Genomic DNA, 26,536 nt, shown 5'->3' with positions numbered 1-26,536 from the left:
GTCTCACTCTTTTTGGCCTTTGCACAAATTCTATTTTCTTTCTCAACAACTCCTTTTGTCTGGTTATTTCATTTACTTGATCCTCTTGCACTTTTGCTTTAATAACCAGTTTAATTTTCAGTTCATCAATTTCTTTAGGCCAATTATCTCTTTTTCTAAGTCTTTTTATTTCAGGTTCAGTAGTGTTTCGCTCCACTCTCCAAGTTCGTTTTCTCGAACTTCTCCTTAAATCAGCTTCGTCATCACTGTCTTCTGTCTCTGTTTCAGATCTTTCTATAGTTTCATTTATATTGAATTTTACAGGATCTGATTCTTTTTCGGAATTTAAATTGTCTCTGGTCAGTTCTTTCACTCTGTTAGGAACTTCTCCATAGCTGGTACCTGGAAGCTCATCCTCATCGTGAGTTATTTCCTTTTCACCAGTTTTGAGATTTCGGTTCCTGCTTTCAGTGCTTTCAGACTGTCCTTCAGTATTTCCCGAATTACCAGCTTTCTTTTCACTTTGCTCAGTGTCCATGCTGGTATCAGTTTCTACCAAATCCCGACTTACAGGTCGATCTTCAATATTTGGTATTTCAACAATTTCATTTTCACCTTCTGATGCAGAGCTAGTATCTGATATCTCCAGATGTCGACGAACAGGTCTAGCTTCAATATCTGGATCTCTTTCTGGTTCACCTTCAGTGTCTGAATCAGTGGTGCTTTCACTCTCCTGCTAATTTTCAGGCTCTGGCACACAAATAGTGTGACTGGCGTGCACCCATCTTTTTAGTCCAGCCCACTTAACTGCAGTGGTACTGACAAGAATGACTTGTCGTGGTCTTTGCCATCGAGGCACCAGATAATTTCTTCTCCTGCGAACCTTTATCCGTACCCAATCTCCAGGGACTAGATCATGAGCTGGATGTTTTTCTTTTGTTTGTGACTCAGTTCCCACCTGATGGAACACAGAAGTTACTACATCAGAAAGATGTTTGCAGTAATCCAGTATGATATCATCATTTATGCTCAACAGTTTATCAACTGGTACAAATGCTTGTCTCATTACTCTTCCCATCAAAATCTCCTGCGGGCTCAATCTTGTTCTTTTGTCAGGAGTACTCCTCAGGGTCATTAGAACAAGTGGCAGGGCATCGAGCCACTTTAGTCCTGTGGCCAATCACATTTTGGTGATTCTGTTTTTTATTGTTACCATTTACTTGTTCGACCACCCCTGAAGCTTTCTGGTCTGTAAGCACAATGCAACTTTTGATGAATGTCCAGTGCTTTACACATCATTTGCATTAATTCATTGTGAAAGTGAGATCCACGATCTGTTTCAATAGTTACTGGGAAACCGTAGTGTGGTATTATCTTGCATAACAGGAGTTTGGCAACTGTCACTCCATCATTCCTCCTAGTGGGGAATGCTTCAACCCATCGTGAGAATAGACAAATGATCACAAGCACATACCCAAGTCTTTTACATGGAGGAAGCTAATTGAAGTCTAACTGCATTCTGGTTAATGGACCTCCCTCCCGTCTTATGGTTCCCAGACTCACAACAGTTTTTCTTCTTGGGTTCAGTTGTTGAGACACAAGGCATCTTTGACAAGGGCTATCAGCAATCATCCTAAACTTTGGATTATACCATGTCTGTGTAAACAATCTAACCATAGCGTCTCTTCCAATATGAGCTTGACCATGATAAATTCGGGCCATATCTGAGATCATGTTATCTGGCATTACTGGTCTTTCATCTTTGTAAACCCAGATTTCAACCTCTTCTCTTTGTCTACATCCTGCCTTTAACCAGTTATCCTTTTCTTCCCCACTAGCTTCTTCCTGCATTTGTTTTACCTCCTGCCATGTCTCCACTACAGTTGTTAGCATCAAAGGACTTGAAACATGTTCAGTTTGTCTATCCCGATTAATAGATGCTTGATTTTTGGCACAGTATTTAGCAATTGAATCAACATATGCATTACCATGTGTTATATAGTCATCTTCCTTCTTATGAGCTGCACATTTAACTACAGCTAGCTTATCTGGCAATTGTATGGCATCAATCAACATTTTCACAAATTCAGCATTTCTAATGGGGGATCCTGCTGAAGTCATATAACCTCTTTGGGACCACAGTTGACCATAGTCATGGACAACCCCAAATCCATATTGAATGTCAGTCACTATGGTGATCCTGATTTCTTTTCCCGACTCACATGCTCGAATCAAACCAATCAATTCTGCAATTTGAGCTGAACGGATTTCTTTCAGACAAGATGCTTCCAAGACATCTTCTACTGTACAAACAGCATATGCAGCGCTCAGTACACCCTCATCTGTTCTCAGACATGATCCATCAACAAACATCACATAGTCAGATTCAGGTAAAGGTACATCTTTGATGTCAGACCTTGGTTTGGTGCAATATTCTAGTACATCCAGACATTTATGATCCACTTCATTTCTTACTTCCACATTCATGGTATCAGGCAATAATGTAGATGGATTCACATTTACACATCTTAAAATTGTAAAATTGTCTTCCCATATTTTGTCATTCGGTTATTGGTAAGGTACTGTGTCTTAGTTCTAGTGAGGAGAATCTCCACCGAGTGAGGTACATACACTCTAAACGGAAATCCCATCACTTACCTTCACTTTGTTCAATACTCATGCTTGTAGCAGCTACTGCCTTTAAACATCCCGGCAATGCCTTCGCAACAGGATCCAGAACAGCAGAAAAGTATGCAGTTGGATTTCTCAGCTTTTCATGTCTCTGTATTAAACTGACAAAGCACATCCTTCCCTCTCACTGCAGTATAGCTCAAACTCTTTTTCATAATCAGGCATTCCTAAAGCGTGTGCTTCACATAGGCTTGCTTTTAGCTGCTCAAAAGCTTCCAGTTCTGACTTATTCAGAGTTATTGGGTCTTTTACATCTGCTTTCGTCAATCTCTGCAAAGGTTTAGCTATTAGTGAAAACCCACTAATCCATTGTCGACAGTATCCGACCATTCCAAGAAACATTCTCACTTGTCTCTGTGTTTTTGGAGGTTTCATTCCCTGTATCATTTTGATTCTTTCTAAAGTTACCTGTCTGATTCCCTTAGCAATCTTGTGGCCCAAATATTGTACTTCTTTTTGACAAAACTGTAATTTTTAACGGTGACACTTTATGTCCTTCATCTGCCAGATGATTTAACAAGGTAACAGTGTCTGAAACACATGCTTCTTTTGTTTTTGATGCCAATAACAGGTCATCAATTTACTGCACTAGAACTGATTCTCATGGTAGACTCAGATCTTCTAATGATTTCTTTAACAATTGATTAAAGATTGAGGGACTTTCAGTATACCCCTGAGGAGTTTGACACCACGCTAAAATACGATTTTTGAATTGGAACGCAAATATTGGTTGGCTTTCAGGGTGTAATGGAACTGTAAAGAACGCATTACATAGATCAATAACTGTATACCATTCTGCATCATGTGGAATTTGGTATAGAATTACTGCTGGGTTTGGCACAATTGGAAAACATGGAACAACTATTTTATTTACCTTTCTTAGATCCTGTACTATTCGGAACGTTCCATTAGGTTTTTTCAATCCCATCATCGGTGCATTACAAGGACTGCTTTCTATTTCTCTCAAAATTCCTTGCTCAATCATTTTTTCTATCAATGGCGTTATTCCTTCAATTGTTTCAGCTGTCATTTTGTATTGAGGAATATTCGGATAACTTACTCCTTCTTTTACAGAAACTTTTACATGATCTAGATTTTTCATCAAACCAATATCCTCTCCTGTAAAATTCCACACTTGTAATTTGACTACCTCTTTCAGTTCTTTAGGTATTTTCTCTCGATCAAACATAGGAAACATTTTATTCTTTTCTGCTTCAATTAGTGTCATTGTCATTTTATATAGACTATCCTCATCTGGAGTTTGGAGCTCTATGCCATCTGGTGAGCAACAAATGGCACAGTTCATTTTACACAGTATGTCCCTTCCAAGGAGATTTACAGGACTACTGTCACACACAACAAACTGATGCATGTCTTTGAAATTTCCAATCTCTATTTCCATTGGTTATGTCAAGGACATTTTAATCTGCTGATTTGCTACACCTACCACTTGAATGTGTTCACCCGAGAGAGGAAGATTTTGAATTTCCACTGATCTAACAGTAGAATGGGTAGCACCTGTGTCCACTAGGAAAGTCGCATCTACATCATTCACCTTTCCATTCACATCTGGACCAGACTGATCTACCTCTAGAGTAGCGCCAAGCATGCACTCTTCTCCCTCTCTTAGGCACCGTCAGAAACTATCATCCGACTCGCTTCTGTCTTTTTTCAGTCAGTATTGCGAACTCATATGCACTCTATTATTTCTTGTTACCTGGTCTCCTGAGCAGAATCCTGTCTCTGTACTGTATCTCTGTAGGTTTACATTATGAGGAAGTGGAGGTTGTGGCACCTGACACTGTGGATTAACTACCTGTTACGGTGGCGATGGTTGCTGAATTATCTCATTCTGCACCTGTGGATTCAAGGATGTATTTTCCGGATTAACTCTCGGTGGGTACTTACACTCTTTCCTCCAATGCCCCATCCTACCGCAAATATGACATGGATATTTTTTCTTTAATTCTTCTATATTTCTAGTTAATTTTGGCTTGTTAGAATTTGCTTTCACTCTAATTTGGTTACCTTCTGCACTCCTATTTTCTAACTGAGCTACTTGATGTTCTGCAACCTTTACTTGTGCCCACATTGCTTTCTCTTTGAGTTTTATTTGTTTTACCTCAATGTCATCACTACAATATTTTGCATGTCTCAGAACTTCGTCCACGGAACATGACTGTCATCCCATCAAATTATGCTTAATCATATCCCCTATTTCTAGTCTCAATCCAAACACAAAACGATATACAAAGTGACTCATATCTTCTTCATTCAATTCCTCATTTCCACTGTACTGTTTAAATACCAATAACAGTCTTTCATAGAATGCATGAACTGACTCTTTGGCTTCTTATATTGTCCTGTCTATTTTTACCCAATCTGTTTCTTTCGGTGGAAGTTTAATTTTTCAAAAACACTAACACTTGCTCATATTTTCGCATCACTTCAGATCCAGGAGCACCTGTCACTTTATCTCGTGGATATTCCTCTTTTGGGCAATTCACTGTAATCTTGCATTCTGACCATAAAACAGCCCATCTAAATCTTCTCATAAAACCTTTGAAACTTTCACAAATTGATCTACTTGCCTATACCATTCCACTGGTTTCCCTCTCAATCTGGGAAAATCATTTGTGAATGGTAAAATATCTTGTCTGCTCCAAGGTGCATGTACATATCCTTCTCCAGGTATTTCTCTCATAGGAAATTATTTTACCACCTCTTCCTTTTCTCTTACCGGGAATGCTAATGTGGATTTCTCACTGCTTTCCTCTCTTTTCTTTGTCCAAATCATTTTCCACTTATCCATATTTCCCCATTTTCTCAGTAACACAATTAATTCTTTTATGTGAGTAATTCTCCCTGCTGTAATCATGTTTTCTATATCTTTGTCAGTAAAATCCACTCTATACGGTTTCTGCAAAATTTTATATTTTGTAAAATCCACATCCATTTCATTTGCTAGGCTTTCAAACCTTTCATGCATGCTTTTTGTTTTCCACGTAATACTTTTGCACATAAACGTGATCTCATCATCCTGAACACTTAATTCTTGCTCTGTTGGCCCTACTGGAGTTTGTTTTAAATCCATTTTCTCTACACTTTTCTCAGGAGTTACATAATCTGACTGCTCCTGTTGGGAATTTATACGGAAGACTCTGATTAAAAGTCAAATCTGGCGGTGTTATTTGGTTGGTACGTTTAATTTCTGACAAATCTGGTTAAACCTTTTCTTTTACTTTTTGTAAACTCTGATTTAAAAGAATAGTTAAAGATGGCTCTTTTATTTTCTGGTTTTAAACACTGGGATTACAGGACCTATTGTTACCGGAACAGTTACAGCTTCTATATTTTTAGTAAGCTCCTGTATCTTTTCAGCCAATTCATTTGTTGATCGTATATATTCAGCAGTACTCTGTTGTGCTTCAACTTGTTGTTCTACTATATTTCCCATACTCTCCATTGCATTTCCTTGTATAGGTGTCCCTGTATATCTTGTTCCAATTAATGGAACATCTGGTTCGTATCTCATTTCTACTCTTTCTGGGAGATCTCTAAAATTTGAAAATCGTTTTGGAGTTTCTGCTAGTATATCTTCTAACTGTGGAGCACTTGGAGTTGTACCCATAGAATTTGCTTGTTATGGCGGTGGTCTCCTATTTAGGATCTCTTCCAATACTGCATCCTCAGACCCACAATCCTCATAACTTCTATTCCCTTTTTCTATATTATTTCTCTTTTCTCTACATTTTCGCCCTCTGTCATCATCTACCAATCTAACGGGATACATTCCATCACACATGTTCGCATCTCTCCATCTTCGCATTCTAGTCTCATGCGTTTCTCTCCAAAATCTACGACCTCTATTCCTTGGTCCTAGGTAGTCTCCATACCTTTCTTTCTCTAAATCATGCATTTCATCTTCCCACTCAGCCAAACCTTCAAATTGAATTGGTCTAGGTCTTGGTTCAAGCTTCACCATCTTGTCTCTCAAGTTTCTTAATATCGCAGGACTGAAAGATCTTTCTTCTGGGAAAGCTAACGCACCATCATTTCTGGTATACCTTGCCCAATTCTCTAACCATATACATGTATGGTAGCCATATTTTGTCATCATGTATGATGCAGGCGTTTTCGGCGGAATAATTATTTTTCCCTCTCTAGTTTAAATTACTTTGTCTTTTTTTAATTAATTTTTCAATTTTTGAAACCATGAAGGTTTCTCTTTCTCCATTCCGTAATGAAATTCCATTTTGTTATTATTCTCCTGTCTTTTCAAAAGATCGCACACACTTCCGTAAACTGCTTCGTAACACCCGCCTATCGCAGCGCGGTTCACACTATCGCACCAATTAGAACAAGATACATTTCACTAGTGCTCAACCAATTATTTCGCTGCTTTCGCTGATGCACCAATCAGCCCTTACTCTGTCGTGGTCACGGGGACCAATCCCAGTGCGACACTTTTGACATCAGCCCTGCTCCGGCTTCTGCAGCTTCAACTGACCCCTACTTTACAACATTTATCGGCACACTGTGTTTACACTTTTCTACAGCAAAATCAGCTAGTAACTACATAAAACAACTCCATTTGTCTGTTTCGCTAAAAGCAAAGTGATAGTTTCCACAATCACACAAGAATTCTGTATTTCCAGTAGACAGCGCTTACCTCTTCTCTACCACAGAATTTTTATTTTTGCCGATAAAGTAGCACTTCCCTCAACCTTACCCTTCTCTCAAGCTTAGGTTAAACTTTATTACTCTCTCCTGTACAGTTTTAAGACAGAATACGCAATGATCCCTGTACTCAGACCCAAGATTTCACAGGTTGCCCTCGCTATACATTTACCACTTTTACACGTAAAGGTCCCTAAACTTGTAACATACGACAATGTCACCACTTTGAAACAGACTATTCGATGTGCGACTTCCCTTGCTACACTTCCTCTGCCTGCAGACAGAGTGACCAGCTTCCAGCACTATCCGGAAGCCTTTTCAAGACTACATATAACGCAATACGAACTCAACAGATGCTAGTCCAAAAATTCTGTACATCACAATTCTATATTTTCTATTTTACACATCATGTATCCTAGTTAACCTATAGCAACCTATGCTCTGCTACCAAGTATTACTGGTGCAGCGCAGCTCCAATAATTCTTCATAAACCATCACATTAACCCGCAGAGCTACTTACTATTTTCTCATAACTGGGCCCATCATTCCTACCTTGCATTCATTCACACATTTACTCTGCTCTGAGGATTCAGTAAAGATCCAAAAGAGGAGTCGCGATGCTATAGCGGAGTGCCTAAACAAAACTTTATACATTATTTACAACTGCAGTTTTATTTCTAATACCATGGTTTTCCAAAAGATGAATTTTTAAAACACCCCACTATTCATTTATTTAATGGATCTGCTAGTAAAAGTTAACTAAAGGACAACAAGATCTGCTTAATTCTCCATTTATTTAATTTTTATTTAGAGATTAAATCTCCTAGCATTATCTATACCTTTTACTAAAATGAAAATAATTCAGTTATGCAATAAATCCTTAAAGAAAAGTCAAATTTCAATAACATTCATTTATTAGCAATGACAGCTTTGAAAAATACGTTTGAGGCATATTACCCAGATATAGAAGCGAAGACATCAGCATAGAATGTAATAGTTCCAAAAGAAAACCTCTCTGTCTGTCTCTCTCTCTCTCTCTCTCTCTCTCCCCCAGGACTGAGCACCCATTCAAAAGTTAAAGTTCAGAAAAATGTCAAAGTCCCTGCGCCATAGGAAAAATTGCGCAGACCGACAGCATCTCAGGGTGCAAAGATCAGGTCAAAAAGCGAGCTTTTTTCAATGTCCCAAATGTCCTTGTGTATACCCTTTTTCACTAACTTATCTATCTAAATTCGTAACTCTTAAGTCCTAGAATGCCTGTGATTGGTCAATTTAGAGTCGAATGAGCATCACCTCATCATTTTGCAGTTCAATTTTGTGCGGAGCCATCCTTACGTCGTGGCAAACTGGGGTGCCATTGTCCTTAGTTTTACTTCCTTCGAAGTGTCCTTTAAATTGTTATTTGATGTACTTTTCCCACGAACCAACATGCTGACTTCACCAGTCTTGGCTTAGGCCCCATGAAATGGCCATGCTGTCCATGACCCATACTGCTCAGCCTCAAGCAGCTCGCATTTCCGATCTGGCACCTGCGCACTTCTACCGCCATCTCGGAAGTTCAGTCAGCATCCATCTTTAATGGCTCACATAGCCCTCATTTTAGGAACTATTACAGAAACAAACACAAATAAATGTAAATTTACAAAATAAAGCCCTTTCTGTTTACCTCACCCTTTCTAATGATATCCCTGGTAGTATTTACCTGATTTAAGCAACATATATGCGTAGTTTGACTTACCAATCTTCATGGTTTCTGCCACAAATAAACAGACAAAAGCACATTCATGCAATTCTCAATTAGAATATAACAAATGCATACTCTTTATGACACAACATACGACAAATTAGTAAATTATGCTTTGCAAATCCATGCAAATGAGTATCCCACGTATATTTGTGTGTGTGCATTCTATTCTATGTTGGTTAATTTCAAAACCACACATTTAGTACTTATTACTGTTATGGAAAGTTAATCTTACAAGGGGTATACAAACATTTCTGTTTCCACCTTGCTCCATCAGGCGCTGTCTGTCGGGGTTGCAGAGGGGGATAAAGCTTATCTGGGCAGTTGGTGTTCCACCGGTGTAGTTCCTTGGCTGCAGAGTTGGCATCAGTTGAGGCAGGAGGGGGATCGTGGTTGAGGGTTGAGATGAGGTGCTCCTCTGTGACCTTGCTCCAGTTCCTTTGCGGTGGGCATGGAGTGGGTTTTATGAGCGGTGCCATTGTTGAAAGATAAGTGTACGCAGTGGTCATCCGTCCAGAAGTGCTGTGTGGTTTGGCTGAAGCGAATGTCGTTCCCTTCTGCGAAGATGGGGTCGAGGGTGTGTCCTGCCTTGTGGGTAGGGGTGGTGACAAGCTGTTTCAGTCCGATGTTGGCGAGGTTGTCTAGGAAGGTGGTGGAGTTGGGTCGCTGAGGTTGTCGAAGTGGAAGTTCAGGTCTCCAATGAATATGTAGACCATGGATTTGATGGCGTGGAGCGCAATGAGGTTGGCGATGGTAGTGGTGAAAGAAGTTTGAGGTCCGCTGGGTCTGTAGGTGATGGTACCTCATAGCGTCGTTATAGGGCTGGGCTGAAACTGGAGGTGGAGGTGTCTGTGGTGGAAGTAGAGTCGCCCGTGCTGGAGGTGGAGAGTCGGAGGGAGCTCTTGTGTGCGATGGTGAGTCCTCCTCCTGTCTTGTTGTGGCCATCCTTCCTCTGGATCTTGTATCCGTTGGGGATGGTGGTGGCGATGTCAGGGGCAGAGGAGACGTTGGTCTGTGAAGAAGGCGATAGCATGTCTGTGCAATGAGCGCACATTGAGGAGGATGCCCCTCCGAGTTTCTGTGGTGCTGGCTTCCAGCGCAGATGCAGCGGCCGTGGGTGTGCGGAGGATGGTGAAGGATTGTCGGCAGTGTCGGCAGAAGAACTGGCCTTGGGTGATGGTCGGCGTAGCCAGCTGGCAGTTGTTGAACCTTCCTGGGTTGAGTGCCAGGAGGGCAGCTGTGTCATAGCGGTGGGAGGTCGGGAAACCAGGGTCCCTGATGCTGGTCGGGGTCGGGTCATGGACGGGCGCTGACGGGCTTCCCTTTGATGTGCCTTCGACGTGCCCACTGCACTTTCACTCAGCGGCCGCCAAGGGGGAGGGAAGCGCAACTAAGAGGCGGGAACAGGAACTAGCAGGGGGGTGGTGCCGCTGGGGCAGCAGCAGTGGTAAAGGAAACAAGCACAGAGGACACATATAGGGAAAACAACAGAAAGACAGAAAAAACAAATACATAGGCACAATAGCAAGACAATAACAAAGACAGATGGAAGACAGAAAAATGGGCACAAACACAGAAACAGACAACAGTGGACCAGTAGAAGAGCAAGGCTCTCCCACCGGACCACCAGGGATGAGGCACAGGCAGGAACACAGGCAGGTAAGTCCAGTAAATGTTTTAGTAATTTACAACTGAGCTCAACCTGTGGCACAGAGCAGACAGGCTTAACTTAAGAAGATGTGTAAAGTATTTAGAAGCATGAAAACACAGCACAATAAAAATCCTCCTCGAATTTATAAAAATAGAGAGCAACTCATTGTACAGAATAATACCAAAATGACAAAACTACAATGAGGGGAACGAGAGACATACATTTTCAGGTTTTCAATACAAGAGAGACATTTAAAATGTGTGCCCAAGAGAGGGTCCACGCCAGCCAGATACTTTTAATGCCTTCTCCCGGTGAAGATTTTTATGTTCATCCCAGTCCCTTTTTTGGAGCTCGGATTCCACCCGCTGGGCAAGGCTGCACGCTGTAGCTAAAGAGCGCTCCATGCAGCCAGATACATTCTCCTTGAGGTCCAGATGCCATGTTTTTGCAGAAAAGCTCAGAGTGGAGAAACCTAAATCTTCAGCCCAGTGACCATCTTTGTTGGATCATCTCGGTACATTTGTGCTAGTCCTCCTGAGAGCTTTGCAGCCAATACGTTTTTAAGTCTCAAAGGTCTTCAGGATATTAAGAGGAGTACACTTTGAGGTCCCAGGACCTCAGGAACAGCACTTAGGGGTTAAGATTCACTCTAGCAGATGCCATCAGAAGGTTCCAGGGCAGGACCAGTTGGAACGGTCAGCTGTGTTCTTCAGGAAAAGGGCTTCTTGCAGCCTATTGTGTCCCTGTAGCGTAACAGGTCAGACAACTAACCCATGAATTTCATTTATTTGTCCTGGTTATAGGTGGGAGCAGGCCCAGCTTTTCAGGCCTTCTTACAGGTTCTAACAGCAGGTGCAGTCCTTCTTCTGTTTTCCACAGGTCCAATAGTGTTCTGGCAAAAAAGTACTCAGGAGTGCCACATTTAAGCCTGACTCTAGTTCGTAAGTGGGGAAGACGGCTTGTGCCTGCCCGCCCAATAGGGAAGAGTTCCACACAAACATGGCTAGATGACGCTCCATACCTATTCGCGGCTGAAAGCTCAGAGCTACCTAAGTAAACTTTATATTGATTGGACTGATGTACAGTTCATGAAACACGGAATGGGGATACTGCCGACTCCAATATATTATCCCATATGGAACAGACAAGAGGTGCAGGTGAACTGTTGGCTATGCGACCAGGGTCAGGAAAACATTCTCCATATACTGTGCTTGTGCCCCGCCCTTATGGAGGACCATTGGGAACTGCTACAGAGAATGTGGAATGACCAAGGCATAAGGTCCTGCAATGAGGCAGTATTTGCCTGTTTCGAACCATCGGACATTAGGTGAAACTGTCCACCGGTGAAATTCCTTCAGCGTTTCGTGAAAAAGGCCAAGGCTCCAGTAGATGAAGGGAAGGAGTGTAAATAGATAATTTACAGCTAAGGTCTCAGCCTAAACCCTGCCCTTGACTCTTTATATGTATATGGGCTTTATAGGCTGGGTAAATTATTTAAATGCCAAGCCCATCACACCTGCACTCATCCTAGTATAGCCCCCAGCACCCTACCGACCTTGCACCACAGTCACGTTTTTTTAACCTCCGTCTTCTTCTAGCGCCCATCACTTGGAACATCAACAAAACCTCCATCCTATATGAATCAGTAGGTGTACGTAGGTCCTCCAATCGGCTAAAGTCTTTAGGTGCCTAAACCCTTGCACTGGCACTTTCTAATGATAACAGTTTATGCACCTTAATCATCCCGTGCTCAGACACAGTTTTAATCTCATTCTAGGCATATTGCACTTTATCCACAACACTAGCACTTTTCACACAATTTCAAGGTTTCTACTGGTGGCTTAATTATATACACTCCTGACAGTCTAGATCACGGCCATTAATACTCTTAGGGCCGACTCACCTCAATCTACAGGGTAGGAAGTGAGTCCCTTTTAAATATTTCCACAAAACATTCTTCCAAATGGGTTTGATTTTTTTAAAGGGCAACAGTGATGACATTATGTTCCTGTTTTATGTATTTCTTTTTATATATTTTTCAGATATTTGCAACATAGTATTGCAACAGTTTTAATAATCAAACAATAAATATTTCTTACCCAAGGGTAACCCTACCCACTTTTGCATCGGTTCCTGTTTGCCATCCAGTAAACAAGCCCACTCTTCAACTCTCCACCTAAATCCAACATGGCAGATCTTTTCTCCCTCTGAGCCTGTATACCCACCTCAGAGGTGTGTCCACGGAAAAGAGCAAGCCCTCCTCTGTGGTCTCCTCAAACCAATTCTAGGACAGCTCCTCTCCCGCTGAGATTAGTGTGTGCCTGATTGTGGGAACAAAAAAGGACCCTGCCCAGGCGTCAGCTAGCAATTGCCTGTAACAGGGTGGGCCTTTTTGAAGTTAATCAAATTCCTGAGCACATCCTGAGCACATCTTAGGTGGTCATTCTGTCAAAGGAACATAAACACCTCACCACACACAAGGCATTTATCCTGCTCTGGGAGCAGTTTTCACATGTCATCAAGGGGGCTATTCAGATGAGATTTGGAATTCATGGAAATTGGCCAGCAGAGTCTTCAGGCAGGAAAATTGTAAGTTTCTAAAAGTGCCTTTTCCCTAGTAGTTATTGCAAATTTAATGTTACCATGAAATTGGATTTCAAATAGATGTTGAAAAGAGTCTTCTGAATTATATGTCTAGCTGTTTCCTAACTAAAATTAGCATCACTAAATGTAATAATTTAATCCAGTGCTTTCCTTTGGAAAAGTCAGCCTTGCTACAATGCTAAGAGGGGCTTTTTTCACTGTAAGGACATGTGTATTATTACATTTTCTCATGTCCCACTTTTAAATCTCATGCACCTTGACGTTGGTGCTTAAAAGGCCCACATAGGAGTGGAATAAAAGAAAGGTGTTGACCTGTCAAAAGGGTTTATTTTGATAGGTTGAATACGCCACAGCCAGATGCGATGGTAGGCCTATAGGCAAGTTTGCTCTTTCACTGTAATGAGGGGCTCATTGGGTGCTTTAGTCCACTTGACTTTTAACTTACAGGCCCTGGGTATACATTGTCCCAGCTCTTGCAGATTCATTTTTGTCACTTTGTTCTGACTTTAGCTGTTTTTCCATCTTTCTTTTCCTCCTTCTGTTCCCTTTTGTGTTTTTCTCTAAATTGCTCTGACTCAAACTTTGGTGAGGAAAAATAAGTGGCAGTCCCCAAAAATGAGCGATGGTGGGCCCCACCTGCAACCACAGTCTCTAATTAAGCTCTGGTTTACTTTCAAAAATAAAAGTTGACATTTGGTGAATGACATCAGGGGAGCCTGTACTGGCACTATGGAGCCTGCTGCTGGTATTCACAAAATGGAAGTCAGAAGTAAATGAGAGGTAGGTGTTCCATCAATGGTTTACAACCAGAGTTCCGGTTGCAAACCAATAACACATACTATTGCAACTCAGAAGGATAAGTGGGAAAACCTTGTTTATGTCCCTCTACCAGTTTCTAGTCAATGTTGTCAACGTGTCTTTTGTATATTGAGATTCACCTTTTCACAGTTGCCAAAACCTGAGATTTTGCAGATCCCAAGCTTTGCAGCTACAATGGCCTTACTTTATGAGGACCAGCGTCAGGGGTAAAAATTAATTTTTAATGCACTAATAATGTCATCCTACCCTATGTTTGCTTCCAAGAAAAAAACGTGGATATTGTACGTGGACTGTGTCCAGAGTCTGTGGCTAAATATAGTAATGTTCTTCTGAGCTACAAGGAAATATCATTTTGGGATAGACTGGGGTGTCTCCAATGGCTTGAGGAATTCGTTTTTTTTCGAGACTGAACACATATTGAGACATCACAAAATGCTTATCTGTAAATAGTTACTATGAATCCAACCGTTCGATTTACAAACAATGAACACACTAGACTAGCCTGACATTAAAAAAATTATGTGCTTCTTGAAAAAGATTTATTGCATAGCGCCAAAACATTTAGAGAAACAAAATCTGTGTTTTTCCTGTGGACTAATTAATCTACCTTATCTACAGGGAAGCTATCAGTGATTTGAAATATTTACTTAAATAAATACTGCACGTACAAACCATCATAAAATCAATCTAGCGATTGTACCTCTGTGTAATCTGTATTGCCTTTCTCTACAAAGACGGATTTATTTCATGATTGTAATATAATAAAATGTATGTTCATATGCATTCTGACTATATTTGTAGATATCTCAGCAACAACTGCATCGTCCACCTGAAGCCAGGGGTTTTCAGTCATCTCCATGAATTACAGTGGTTGTGAGTATTGCCTCTGATTCTTCCTTTGAATTGCTTCTCAAAACATTTTTACCCATTATAAAATGTAAGCTCCTTATAGAATTAGAATTTTTAGCATTTATTGTTTAATTGTTGAATTAATAAAAATCCTTACAATTAGAAAAAGTATAATTTGCGAATATCCGCAATACAATTTGCATTAAAAATCAAAGCAACGATTGATATCAAGGTAAAAACAATAAAACTTAAACTCTGCGTCGGACCCCCCCACTGACTACGTAGAAACTGTGGGATGAGCATGGGGGATAATACTTAAAAGTAAGCCTCGGCAATGTTTTAAAGGATCATGCACAGATCTGCAGCTGCTTCCCAGTCTCTATCATAAATTTGAGACCCCTGCAAGTCAGAATTGGCGATGAACCTCCCAGCCAGATTATAACCGCTTGGCGACATGTTCTTATGTTCAGTTTGATTAGGATATCCCGCAAAAGTTTTCTTCTAACCACCATGAGGGCCGGGCACACACAAAACAAATGGATTAAAGATTCGTTTTGGTAACCACAGAGTCTGCATTTTGGGCAAGCATCATGGGGTTTCCAAGAGGGTCTTAGATCCTTGGACTCGTGAAGGCCCATACGAAAATCAATGAGGATCTTTTTTAGGTGTTGACTAAAATGTGTTGCCAAGTATGCCTGGGGTTGTTGGCGTGAATAGGAAGAAATGACTGTCCAGGCATGACGTCGATGGGTCAATGTTTGTTTGTCTTCCAATACTGACTTTATTTTGGCATTTGAATTTGCAGTTTTGCAGAATGTAGCCTGATCAATTTTTTTACACCAAGCTTCGAGCAATCCAAGGTCTGAAAGGCAAGTCTGCAGATGGGTGGCCCAGGGCTGGGTGGAGTCAAAATTGATTTCCTGCCAGCAGAGGTGGCTTAATGAGCCTGGTACAGCAGCACGGAGTTTGTGGCAGAATTTAACAAACCTTGACTTGGACCTAAAAATTTGATTTTGAAGGCCAAATTCTAATCGCACCTGGGCTGGTGAGGCGCATTTCGGTACTTTAAATACAACTTTATAGATTTTAGTTTGTAAGGTGTTTAGTAAACCGGCCTCCCCTCCAAGCCATGTAACGAGACCATACGATAATGTAGGTAAAATCTGAGCGGCCATTACTTTTAAAAGATGAGTATAGTTTGGACCACCCAGTTTTTGAAGGAGTCGCCTGTATCCGAAAATTAGCATCTGGGATTTGGCTTTTAACACCACAGAATGCTCTTTTCTTGAGTTGTTGTTGGCTAGGGTGACCCCCAAATACCGGTAGTGTGGCTGTACCCCAATGGCTAGGTGGTTAAATGTCCAACTGAATTTAATGGGCTTTCGCTCTATAAGACATATTACTTTTGTCTTTTCTCTATTTAATTCTAGATGTTCTTCATTCAAATAGAGATATAGGGCATTTAGCAGCCTTTGCAGTCCAATTGGGGTTCTGCTTAAAAGCACAATGTCATCGGCAAACTGGATGATTGGCATTGGGGTGTTGCCAAGCTTCGGAGCATGACTTACGATTTGGCTGAGTTTTTTTCCTAGGTCGGCAAGATATAGGTTAAATAAACATGGGGCCAGGACACAGCCCTGTTTCAGTCCGTCCTCAGTTGGAATTTTGGACGTAAGGCTTGAACCATGCCCTTGTTTGACCCTTGCCCAGGTATCTGTGTAAAGGAGCATGACAGCGTGGAGGACATTTTTTGGCAGCCCCCACTCGTTGAGTTTTTCCCAAAGCCTCCCCCTACTGACTCGGTCAAAAGCCTCTTTAATGTCAATGAAGCAGCCATATAACCGTTTGTTGTTTGATTTGGCTCTTTCCATCAAGAGGGCCAGGGCTGTGAGATTTGTTATAGTCCCTGTCCCTTTTCTGAAGCCTGTCTGGTAGCTTGGAATTAGGTTGTTGGTATTTACCCATTCCTGGATCTCCTCCAAAATACAAGAGGCATATAATTTAGACCGATAATTCAGTGGAGATCTCCTGTCACCCTTCTTGAAAATTGGGTGGATGATGTTACCGTTCCACGATGGTGGCTGCTTCTTACTGGCGAAGACTTGATTAAACAAGGCAGAAAGATGGAGTGCCCAAAACTCAGCGTTATGTTTATAAACTGCGTTGGGGATGCCATTCGGCCCTGGAGCGCCTTCTGATTTAAGATGGCTAATGCACCTTTTAACTCTGTCGCAGGAAAACAATTCCGGCTCAATCCCCAGAGTGTTAAGCCTTTCTATGTCGGAATGAGTTGATAGGTTATCTGTCGGTCCTTTCAAGTAGCTTAATTCTGTTGTTGTGATAGAGCGGTACTGATTTTCTGAAACTGAAGGTTCCCTTTTTCGATAGAGGTTTTTTACGTGTAATTCCCAGGTTTGTTTACTAATGCCTGGGTCCTGAGTTATTAAGTCAGCAGTGTTTAGTTTATTTACGATGCCCCAGAAGTCCCTTGAATTTCGCTTTTTGCTGGCTGTTAGCAGTTTTACCCACATCTCTTCCTTATAATCTTTCTTGGCTTTCCACAACATTTTGCGGTAGTTGTTTCTCATGCTCTTAACAAGAAGGTAGTTTGATGCGGAGGCCAGAGTGTTGTTCCTTAGTGCCATCCGTTGTGCCTGGGCTATTTTTCTCTTTTCCTGCCTTAGTTTGGTATTAAACCAGGGTTCCGGTGGGACTAGTGGGCCTTGATACGGCGCAGTTGGAACCGAGTGTTTGAGAGACAATTTTTCTAACAGTTTTATCCAGATTGAAACCAAGTCTTCATTTTGATCATTTTCATATTGAGAAAAGAAATTGCTTGCTGTTTCATAGATGGCTTTCGTTCCACTGCCCCTCCAACGCAATTTTCGTAAATTAAACTTCTCTGGCTGAACAGAGAGGACTGTCAACTGGGCAGACTCCAACACCCCTATGTTGATCCAAGTAATTTGTGGAAAGTGATCGCTTTCAGATTGTGTTGTGATTTCGTAGTCTGCTACTGAATCAAGCAGGCTATTACTGATTAAAGTAAAGTCAATGGTTAACGCTGACTTGCCACTCAAATACAATGGTATAATTAAAATTGCACCTGTTGTTGCGGGTTTTAAAATTGTTAACCCCAGCGTTGACAGTTGCTTTAAGGTTGATGGATTAAGCTTTCCCCGAGATTTTTGCCTTGGGGTATGTGTGATTAGGTCTTCATGATTTAGATTAGTGTTGAAGTCGCCTGATAGTATCAACAACCTTTGAGAGTTTGATTTCTGAAGTGTTTTTAGGTTTCGACCTGGCGAGGGGCACGCAGGCAACCATGGGTTGTGGACACCATAAACGAGCAATAAACAGATAACGTATAGGACAGGGTTCCCTATAAAAGTGAAAAGAAAGACAGACGGCATGGAATTATCAAATTAGGAAAGTCAACATCACACCACGTTGTTTCCCGAGGTTTGGGTAGGTCTACGCCAAGTGAGCTTGTCAGCTCAAAAATCAAGCATAACAGAGTGACCAATCATGGGCCAGTGCCTTTGACCAGGCTGCTGCGGGGGGAAGCTCGTGCTACACATCTAAATTCCCTTCCCTAACGTCTCTTTAAATGCTACCGGCTGCAGACCCGGAACTTGCCTCGATGCAGAATATTAAGTGCTTGCTTTACCACACACTGCCATCTTGTGGCTATTTACAAAAACACGGCGTAGAAAATGATGTTGAAATCCTTTTCGATTAGATATCTGGCTTTTTGCCAAATAATCCGGTTTATATGCTTTTCAGGTTCGTTGACATTTCACAAGGGACCCTTCACACACGGAAACACATTTCGCAAGCACCCACAAAACGTGCAACGACTTGCCTGGGCTTTGGAACACCATTTCGCATTTGCACGTATATGTAAGCTCCTTGAATGTTTCAGATACCTGCTGTGAGAGACTGCCCTTGCTAACCACCCACTTTTGAGACTGAGAGGTGACTATATCCAGCAGTGAACTGCAGGTGTCACATATGATGGGCTCCATTTTACATGTTCTTAGTTGGCTGATATTTAGCTGGAGTGGAAGAATTAAGAAAAATAAACCAGATCAAATGCACTGCAAAGAGTGGCATCCATTCCATGACAAGTTAATGTCAAAGTCAAAGCTACCCATTTAAGTGATAAATTCCTCCTTTCTCTGCGAAATTAAGGCTCCCAGACTATTAGAATGAACCACTGTTATTGGTGGCGGTGACTCTGTTTTAGAGAAGAAACACTGCTTGCTCCCTGAGCACGAAGTGAATTACACCAACAGGTTTCAGAAATCAGTGTAGTGTTCTAAAATATATGCTTCCTGCACTTAAAATGGTAGCACTGCACTGGTACATTTGCTGGCCAAGCGATGTGTTAGCAACAGTGTAAAGAGACATAGGGCAAAAAGATTCACTCACACCTATCATTACATTTAACTCACTTCTGTCATTACATCTATTCCTCATGATGCTTAGAGTCAGCAGTCAAATGGTCCTTTCCTCTGAACCAGATCACAGAGTCGGTAATGAAACAAACTTCCACTGACGTAAATGGGCCGAAGGCCATGTCACTTCTAGTGATTTTAATACTTTAAAAACCTGCCTATTTTGGTCACTGAATTTTGGCAGGTCCGCAAGCAAGATGACGTTATGTGGTTTCTGTGTAGTGTAATGTTCACAAACTCCTGGTTTCCTGATGTAGTTGAAAGTCTTGGGTGTCAAAAGGACTGTGTGAGGTAAGGTTTTCACTGGTGGAAATTTAATGAGACAGGGAGTGTATCCTAAAACTAAGATTCAAACCCACATGTGATCAATGGGTGTTGTGTTTCAGATGCGGTGTCACTCTTATAGTTTTATTATTGTTGTCAAGTTCAGTGTAGGTTTCACTTCGATATGTTATGATGCACCCGTCACAGACTATGTTCCACCATACTCTTATAACATGCAACTTAATATCTGTTGGTTTGCTAAATTGAATAAGTGAAGCACTCAACAAGCGTACAAAATTCCCTATTCATTCAGATTACATATTCTATTTCATATGGTTTCTTTCAACCCATTTAAACATTAATTAACAAATCAGAATGACGTTCCAAAATTGCCTTTTACGTGTTTCGGTATGTAATTTCCTTCATAAGGAGTAAACTTAAACAACAGTTCCAGGTCTTTGTACTGCGCCCATTCCGTGTATCATGTATGACAAATGGATTTGGTCAGTTTGCGACAGATAGCAAGCAGTTTACTGTATGTGATTGCATTCTGTTTTGTACTCTAGGTTGATGTGCGTAATGCCCCGTGGCTGTAAGCTGAGTGCTCAGTATGACGGGCTCAGAAAAGTATTGTGGTTGGCAGCTAGGTTTTTGTTTTCTAGCTGGTGGAGCTGATTTTGCACTGTGTATCGTGGGTGACGGGCCTGGGCATGCAGTGTGTTTTGGTATAAAGCTTCATGTGTAGGGTATGGTCGTTAAACTGCACATCATAGGCTACATAGGTGGGTGCTTGCAGTGTATTTTGGTGACATAGGTCTGCTCAGTATAGGTCATATAGCAGAGTGCTTATAATATGTGAACGAGCTAGGTTGAATATATATGTACAAAATAAGCATGCATTCTTTACAGTGTGCAGCTGCCTGCACATGTGTACTCATTATAGAGCTCTGTGTGTGTTGGGGCTCTATCTGTGTGGCTAGCTTTTTTTTGTAGGTGGCTCTATGTATGGGTGGCTCTGTGTGTGTGTGGGTGGCTCTGTGTGTGTGTGCGTGTGGGTGCAAATGCAATAGGTCTCGCATTTGCTAGAGATTAAGCTATTGACATTGTAAATGACAATGCCATTTATTTATCTGTTTTCAAAACCAACACATAAATAAAACATTTGTCATTTACAATACCAATAGCTCTAACTTTAACAAAGGCGAAACCGTTGCATTGTAAATGCTTGTTATGAGAGTGATGAGGAGGGCCAGTTTCTCTTTTTTTTTGGTTTTATCAGGATGAATGTAAATATTTATTAATAGCAGTTGGAGTCGAGATTTTATTGAGATCTAGGTTACCTGAAACCAGTTTAATCCCACGTCATGTGATTCCGACTCCCAATTTAATCTCTGCGAGATATATGTGGATAGTCCTCCACTCGGATGGCCAAACTTGGACTTTCTCTCAGCAAGGATATTTATTTATTTATTTATTTATTTTATTCGATTTATATAGCGCATTATAACCCCGGGGTCTCTAAGCGCTTGTCAGGTAAGCACAGCAGGAGTTCCTAAAAAAGCCCAACGAGGAATTATAGCCCAACCCACGCCTTCTGAAAAAGAACCGTTTTCAGCTTCCTCCGGAAAGACATCAGATTAGATTCCTTCCTCAGATCAGCCGATAGATTGTTCCAGGCTGCTGGGAGAGAAATTGGAAATGGCGCGGCCACCCACTGATGCCAGTCTGAAGCGTGGTTGGGTAAGAAGAGTTGCTTCAGCAGATCTTAACAACCTACCCGGTTTGTAAGGAATCAGGCGGGTCTTAATATATTTTGGCGCCTTACCGTAGAGCGATTTATGTGTGATGCAAAGCCCTTTAAAGAGCACCCTCTGCCTTATTGGCAGCCAATGTAGCTCGCGCATAAGAGGGGACGCATACGAGCTCCTTGGTTTCTTAAAAATGAGCCTAGCAGCATCGTTCATCACCACTTGAAGTTTGTCCAAGAGTTTTTGGGGAAGACTAAGATAGAGCGAGTTGCCATAGTCCAACCTTGATAGTATCATTGCGGACACCGCCCGTCTCAAGGTGGAAAAAGACAATAGTGGCGCATTTTTTCTGAGTTGTCGGAGAAGGCCGACACAGGTACCTAACACCGATATGGTACTCGGTGAAGCCGGGAATGGCGGGGGGTATTAGGTTCCAAGTCTCTTGTAATAAAAGGATGTCGTATTTATGGAAGAAAAGTTGTGTCTCACTATCTTGGTCCATACTGCTGAACCCGTGAATATTCCAACTGCAGATGCCTATTTTAGACATATTAACCCTATCCTTAGATGTGAATTTGCACCATATGCGTTGAGGTAGTTGTTCATGTTTTTTAGGAATACTTTTGGTTAAGGGTTAACGGGATCCAGGACCAGTCCTGTGTGGGGGACCCGCCGATATGTGGATGCGTTAGATGTAAGTCGAGTCCACCCACTTCTTGGGCTACTGTGGCCGAACGGGCACCCTTGAGACATGAGATCTGCCTGCAGTTAGATGGCTCCTCTCTGTTTATATTCTGTAGACTTTTCGCAAGCGGGAAAGGGTATCTCGGGCGCATATGTTGCATGATGGTTATGCCCCAATGTTCGAATGGGCCTTTATTTTCGAAGATCTTTACTGCTATCTCCTTGGAAGCCCAGGTGGTCACAGAGACTTCGATATTTGGGTTATCAATTTTTGGACCGAACTCGACTGAGACTAGGTCTTGCGAAGATATTCCTCTCAACTCGGGAACAAGACCAAATAGTCTTAAAAAATTTCCTCTGTTTAAGATATCGTGCAGGCCCTTTGACTCATATTCGGGAGTGAAAGTCAGGATGGGTTCTAATTCTGCGATTGGGGTAATTGACGGGCCTTGCGAGCATGGAACTATGTAGTCAGACTGATTTACAGAAACAATTTTTTTTGTTTTTTGAATCGCGTTTCCTGTGAGGCCCTTGTCAGCGATACCCCTTGCAGGAGAAGGGGCAGTTCGTAGCATATGGTTTATTTATTTATTTATTTATTTATTTATAGTGTTTTGTATAGCGCGGACAAGACCCGTAGGTATCAGAGCGCTTAACAAAGGAAAGAATTACATATAAAGATAATAAAAGCAATACTAACAACAAGAGAATAGTGAGGTAGAAGGCAGTATACTGTATGGTCAAGAATAAATATATATATTCATATTGACTGTGCAATTAGCATTATATGGCGGGCACGGCTTGGTTTGTGTCATGGTAACAAACCATCCACGTTGAGGTAGGGTTATAAGGCGTTCCAGTGCATGTCCATGATAATAAGTATAAATGATTGTGATAGATAGTTAAGGTTCCACATATATGGATAAATAAATCAAGTGAGATAGAAGTTATATAGTATGACTGTGAGATATAGTTAAAGTTCACACATATATGAGGTAGCAGTGATGTGTCAAGCCTCGGCTTGCGCACGGCATCAGTTCATTGTCCGATGATGATCTTCCAATTTTCCATGAAGAGGGCGGCCCTCAGTTATCGTAATTGATCCATTCCAGTGATCCTTAGGTTTCTCTAAGTAGGGTATTTACTCATCAAGTGGCTCTTCAGTTCTCGTTTGAATGTTACTGTATTTTGAATCTTTTGCCGTTAAATTGAATAACGGGATTTGACCGAATTATACAGTTACGATTTTGCCCGGTTTTTAGGGCTCGGGCCTCGGCCTCCACGTAGTGGGGGCGGAGCTTCCGAGATCCTAATGTTAAAGAAAAAAAAAAGGATCTCTTGGGCTCTGGCCAGACACATTCCTTAGTGTTTTATGGCATCTGCCTAGTGATTCGTCTTCGCTGTGCTGTCTATTTAGTAGCCTTGACGTGATAGGCTATATTTACTTTTTGTCCGTCATTGATGTTAGTTTCATGGCATATTCTGCGCGCGAACGAGCACGGAGAGTGATTAATCTTAATTAGTAGCTGTCAGAGTGCCCGTGTAATGCAATCCAGATGTTGCGAGCGCGTTCACATTGCATGCTTGGGCATACGACCGTATAAGCCAAGCCACACGGGGAGTTACCGTTCGGGTGTACTGTCTTTTTGTTTGGATCCCAAAAGCTGTTTATAAGGCCACCGTTATTCACGCGGGGTCTGTCCTTCTCTGCTTAGTTTATACTCGGAATAAGAAGCGCACGCTGCCCTGGACTCAGCAGCTTTGCAACCAGTGCGCGCATTGATGGTGGGGAAGTGCGCTCCCGTGTGTGCATTGACTGCCGCGCTCCCGTGGGCTCGTCTATTTTTACGAGATGAGTCATTTGACTCTATTTAGAACCGAGCGAGACGATAAAAAAAGAACTTGTAAAAACCACGTTTCTCCATACAAACCACCTTGTCTCCTTCAGCGGAAGCGTGCATTGTCATCCCCAGAGGGGCTGTGCGGGCAATTACTGAAATAACCCCCACGCCTTGAATGCGATCCTACCAACCGTGATTGGTTGTAAGAAAACATGGGTGCATTTGTATCCATTGAGGAGGAGTAGTAGTCATAGTACAGGCGCCGAGCTTAGCATTTGCAGTTTATTGTTTAAACGGAGTGGTTTTCCGCCCAGTGTCATCCACGTGGAAGGACGGAGCTGAGAGCAGGGCATGTTTTGTCGCTCCATGGCGGGGGCTTGGATGCGTTTTCGTAGTATTGGCTCCCAAAGGCCGGTTGCTTTGTTGTGCAGCCACTAGCAGTTCCCTACTCCGGCTGCTGCTGGTTGCCTTGTGCATGGGAGGGGCTGAGCCCGTTCACGGGATTGGCAAACAGTAATCGGTTTTGCATCTCGCATGATACGAAACAATAACAATATCTCGTGCTCATTTACATCGCTGACGCAACTTCTTAGAGTAGCACCAGAGAGGGGGGGTGGAGAATGAAGAAATTACCGTAGTTCTTGTAATGCACATTGTCTGCATCTGCTATACTTTGCAACTAGGAAAGAGCTGCCTCCCCATTGGCCGTGCCCTCGCGTTTTTTATGAATTGCATATAAATGCTGTGTGTAGTTCCCTCATGCTCGGTATTCTAAGGTCAAGCAGACGAGAGAGCAATGCGCCGAGCTTGCAAATAAATGCATCTACCGGTCTCATTTTTCATTGTACACACTTCTAATTGCGAAGCACACCGAGCTTGGTAGATGCTGGTCGTGTCTGTTTGCATTTCACTGTGATGTGCTCTCTCATCCAAGCAGCAGCACACGATGCTCCAATGCGTGTATACACATTTTAAAGTAAATATCCAAATACACCCACTATGGAACATCTGCTCCCTGCATTCATGCTATTGCTATGCCTTTAGGTGACTGACAGACAATAACATGAAAAATAACATTTCATAGACAATTTAACATTCTACCTGCACATAATTTTCATTTTTCAAACAACTACAGCTTGTGAACATACTTTCAACACACAACACAGCATATACTACGAGACAATGAGCCCTAGTAGCAATAATACCTTCTACAACTCAGTGGCGGTGAGTGCAGAGTGGCGGTGAGTGCAGAGTGGCGGTGAGTGCAGAGTGGCGGTGAGCGCAGAGTGGCGGTGAGCGCAGAGTGGCGGTGAGCGCAGAGTCGCGGTGAGTGCAGAGTGGCGGTGAGTGCAGAGTGGCCAGTACTACCAGTAGTACCACCATCAGTACTACCAGTACTACCAGTACTACCACTACTACAGCCACCAGTACTACCAGTACTACAGCCACCAGTACTACCAGTACCACCACCAACAGTACTACCACCACCACCAGTACTACCAGTAGCAGTACTACCACAACCAGTACCACTACCACCACTGCACTACCACCACCAGTACCACTACCACCACCAGTACTACCACTGACAGTATTACAGGCAGCAGTAACACCACCACCAATGCTACTGCTACCAGTACTACCACCACCAGTACTCCCGCTACCAGTACCACCACCACCAGTACCACCACTACCAGTACTACCACCACCAGTACTACCACCAACAGTACTACCATTACCAGTACCACCACCTCCAGTACTACCACTACTACCACTACCAGTACCACCACCAGTACTACCACTACCAGTACCACCAACATCACCAGTACTACCACCATCAGTACTACCAGTACTACCATTACTACAGCCACCAGTACTACCACTACTACACCCACCAGTACTACCACTACCACCACCAGTACTACCACCACCAGTACCACCACCACCAGTACTACCACTACCAGTACTACGGGCAGCAGTACCACCACCACTAGCACTACCACTACCGGTAACACCACCAGTACTACCACTACCAGTACCACCACCACCAGTACCACCACCACCAGTACCACCACTAGCAGTACTACCACCAGCAGTACTACCACCAACAGTACTACCACTACCAGTACCACCACCTCCAGTACTACCACTACTACCACTACCAGTACCACCACCACCAGTACTACCAGTAACACCACCACCAGTACTACCACTACCAGTACCACCATCACCACCAGTACTTCCAGTACTACCACCATCAGTACTACCATTTCTACCACCACCAGTACTACCACTACTACAGCCACCAGTACTACCACCACCACCAGTACTACCACTACCACTACCACCAGTAATACCAGTACTACCACCATCAATACTACCAGTACTACCACCACCAGTACTACCACTACTACAGCCACCAGTACTACCACTACTACAGCCACCAGTACTACCAGTACCACCACCACCAGTACCACCACCACCAGTACTACCACTACCAGTACTACCACTACCAGTACTACCAC

General features: G+C 42.3%; 1 protein-coding gene across 1 annotated transcript in view; it reads left to right on the top strand.

Annotated features, from left to right (window-relative positions):
- Positions 1-26,536, top strand: part of RXFP2 (relaxin family peptide receptor 2) — a 1,407,219-nt gene that overhangs the window by 1,074,520 nt on the left and 306,163 nt on the right. Inside the window, exon 7 of the mRNA XM_086935135.1 lies at positions 14,970-15,041. Within this exon, the coding sequence (XP_086791261.1) occupies positions 14,970-15,041 (72 nt within the window). The remainder of the gene's footprint in view (positions 1-14,969; positions 15,042-26,536) is intronic.

The sequence above is a fragment of the Lissotriton vulgaris genome, chromosome 8, assembly GCF_964263255.1.
Source record: "Lissotriton vulgaris chromosome 8, aLisVul1.2, whole genome shotgun sequence".
Taxonomy (NCBI): domain Eukaryota; kingdom Metazoa; phylum Chordata; class Amphibia; order Caudata; family Salamandridae; genus Lissotriton; species Lissotriton vulgaris.
The sequence above is the reverse complement of the archived record's forward strand: the minus strand, read 5'-3'. Positions and strand labels throughout refer to the sequence as shown.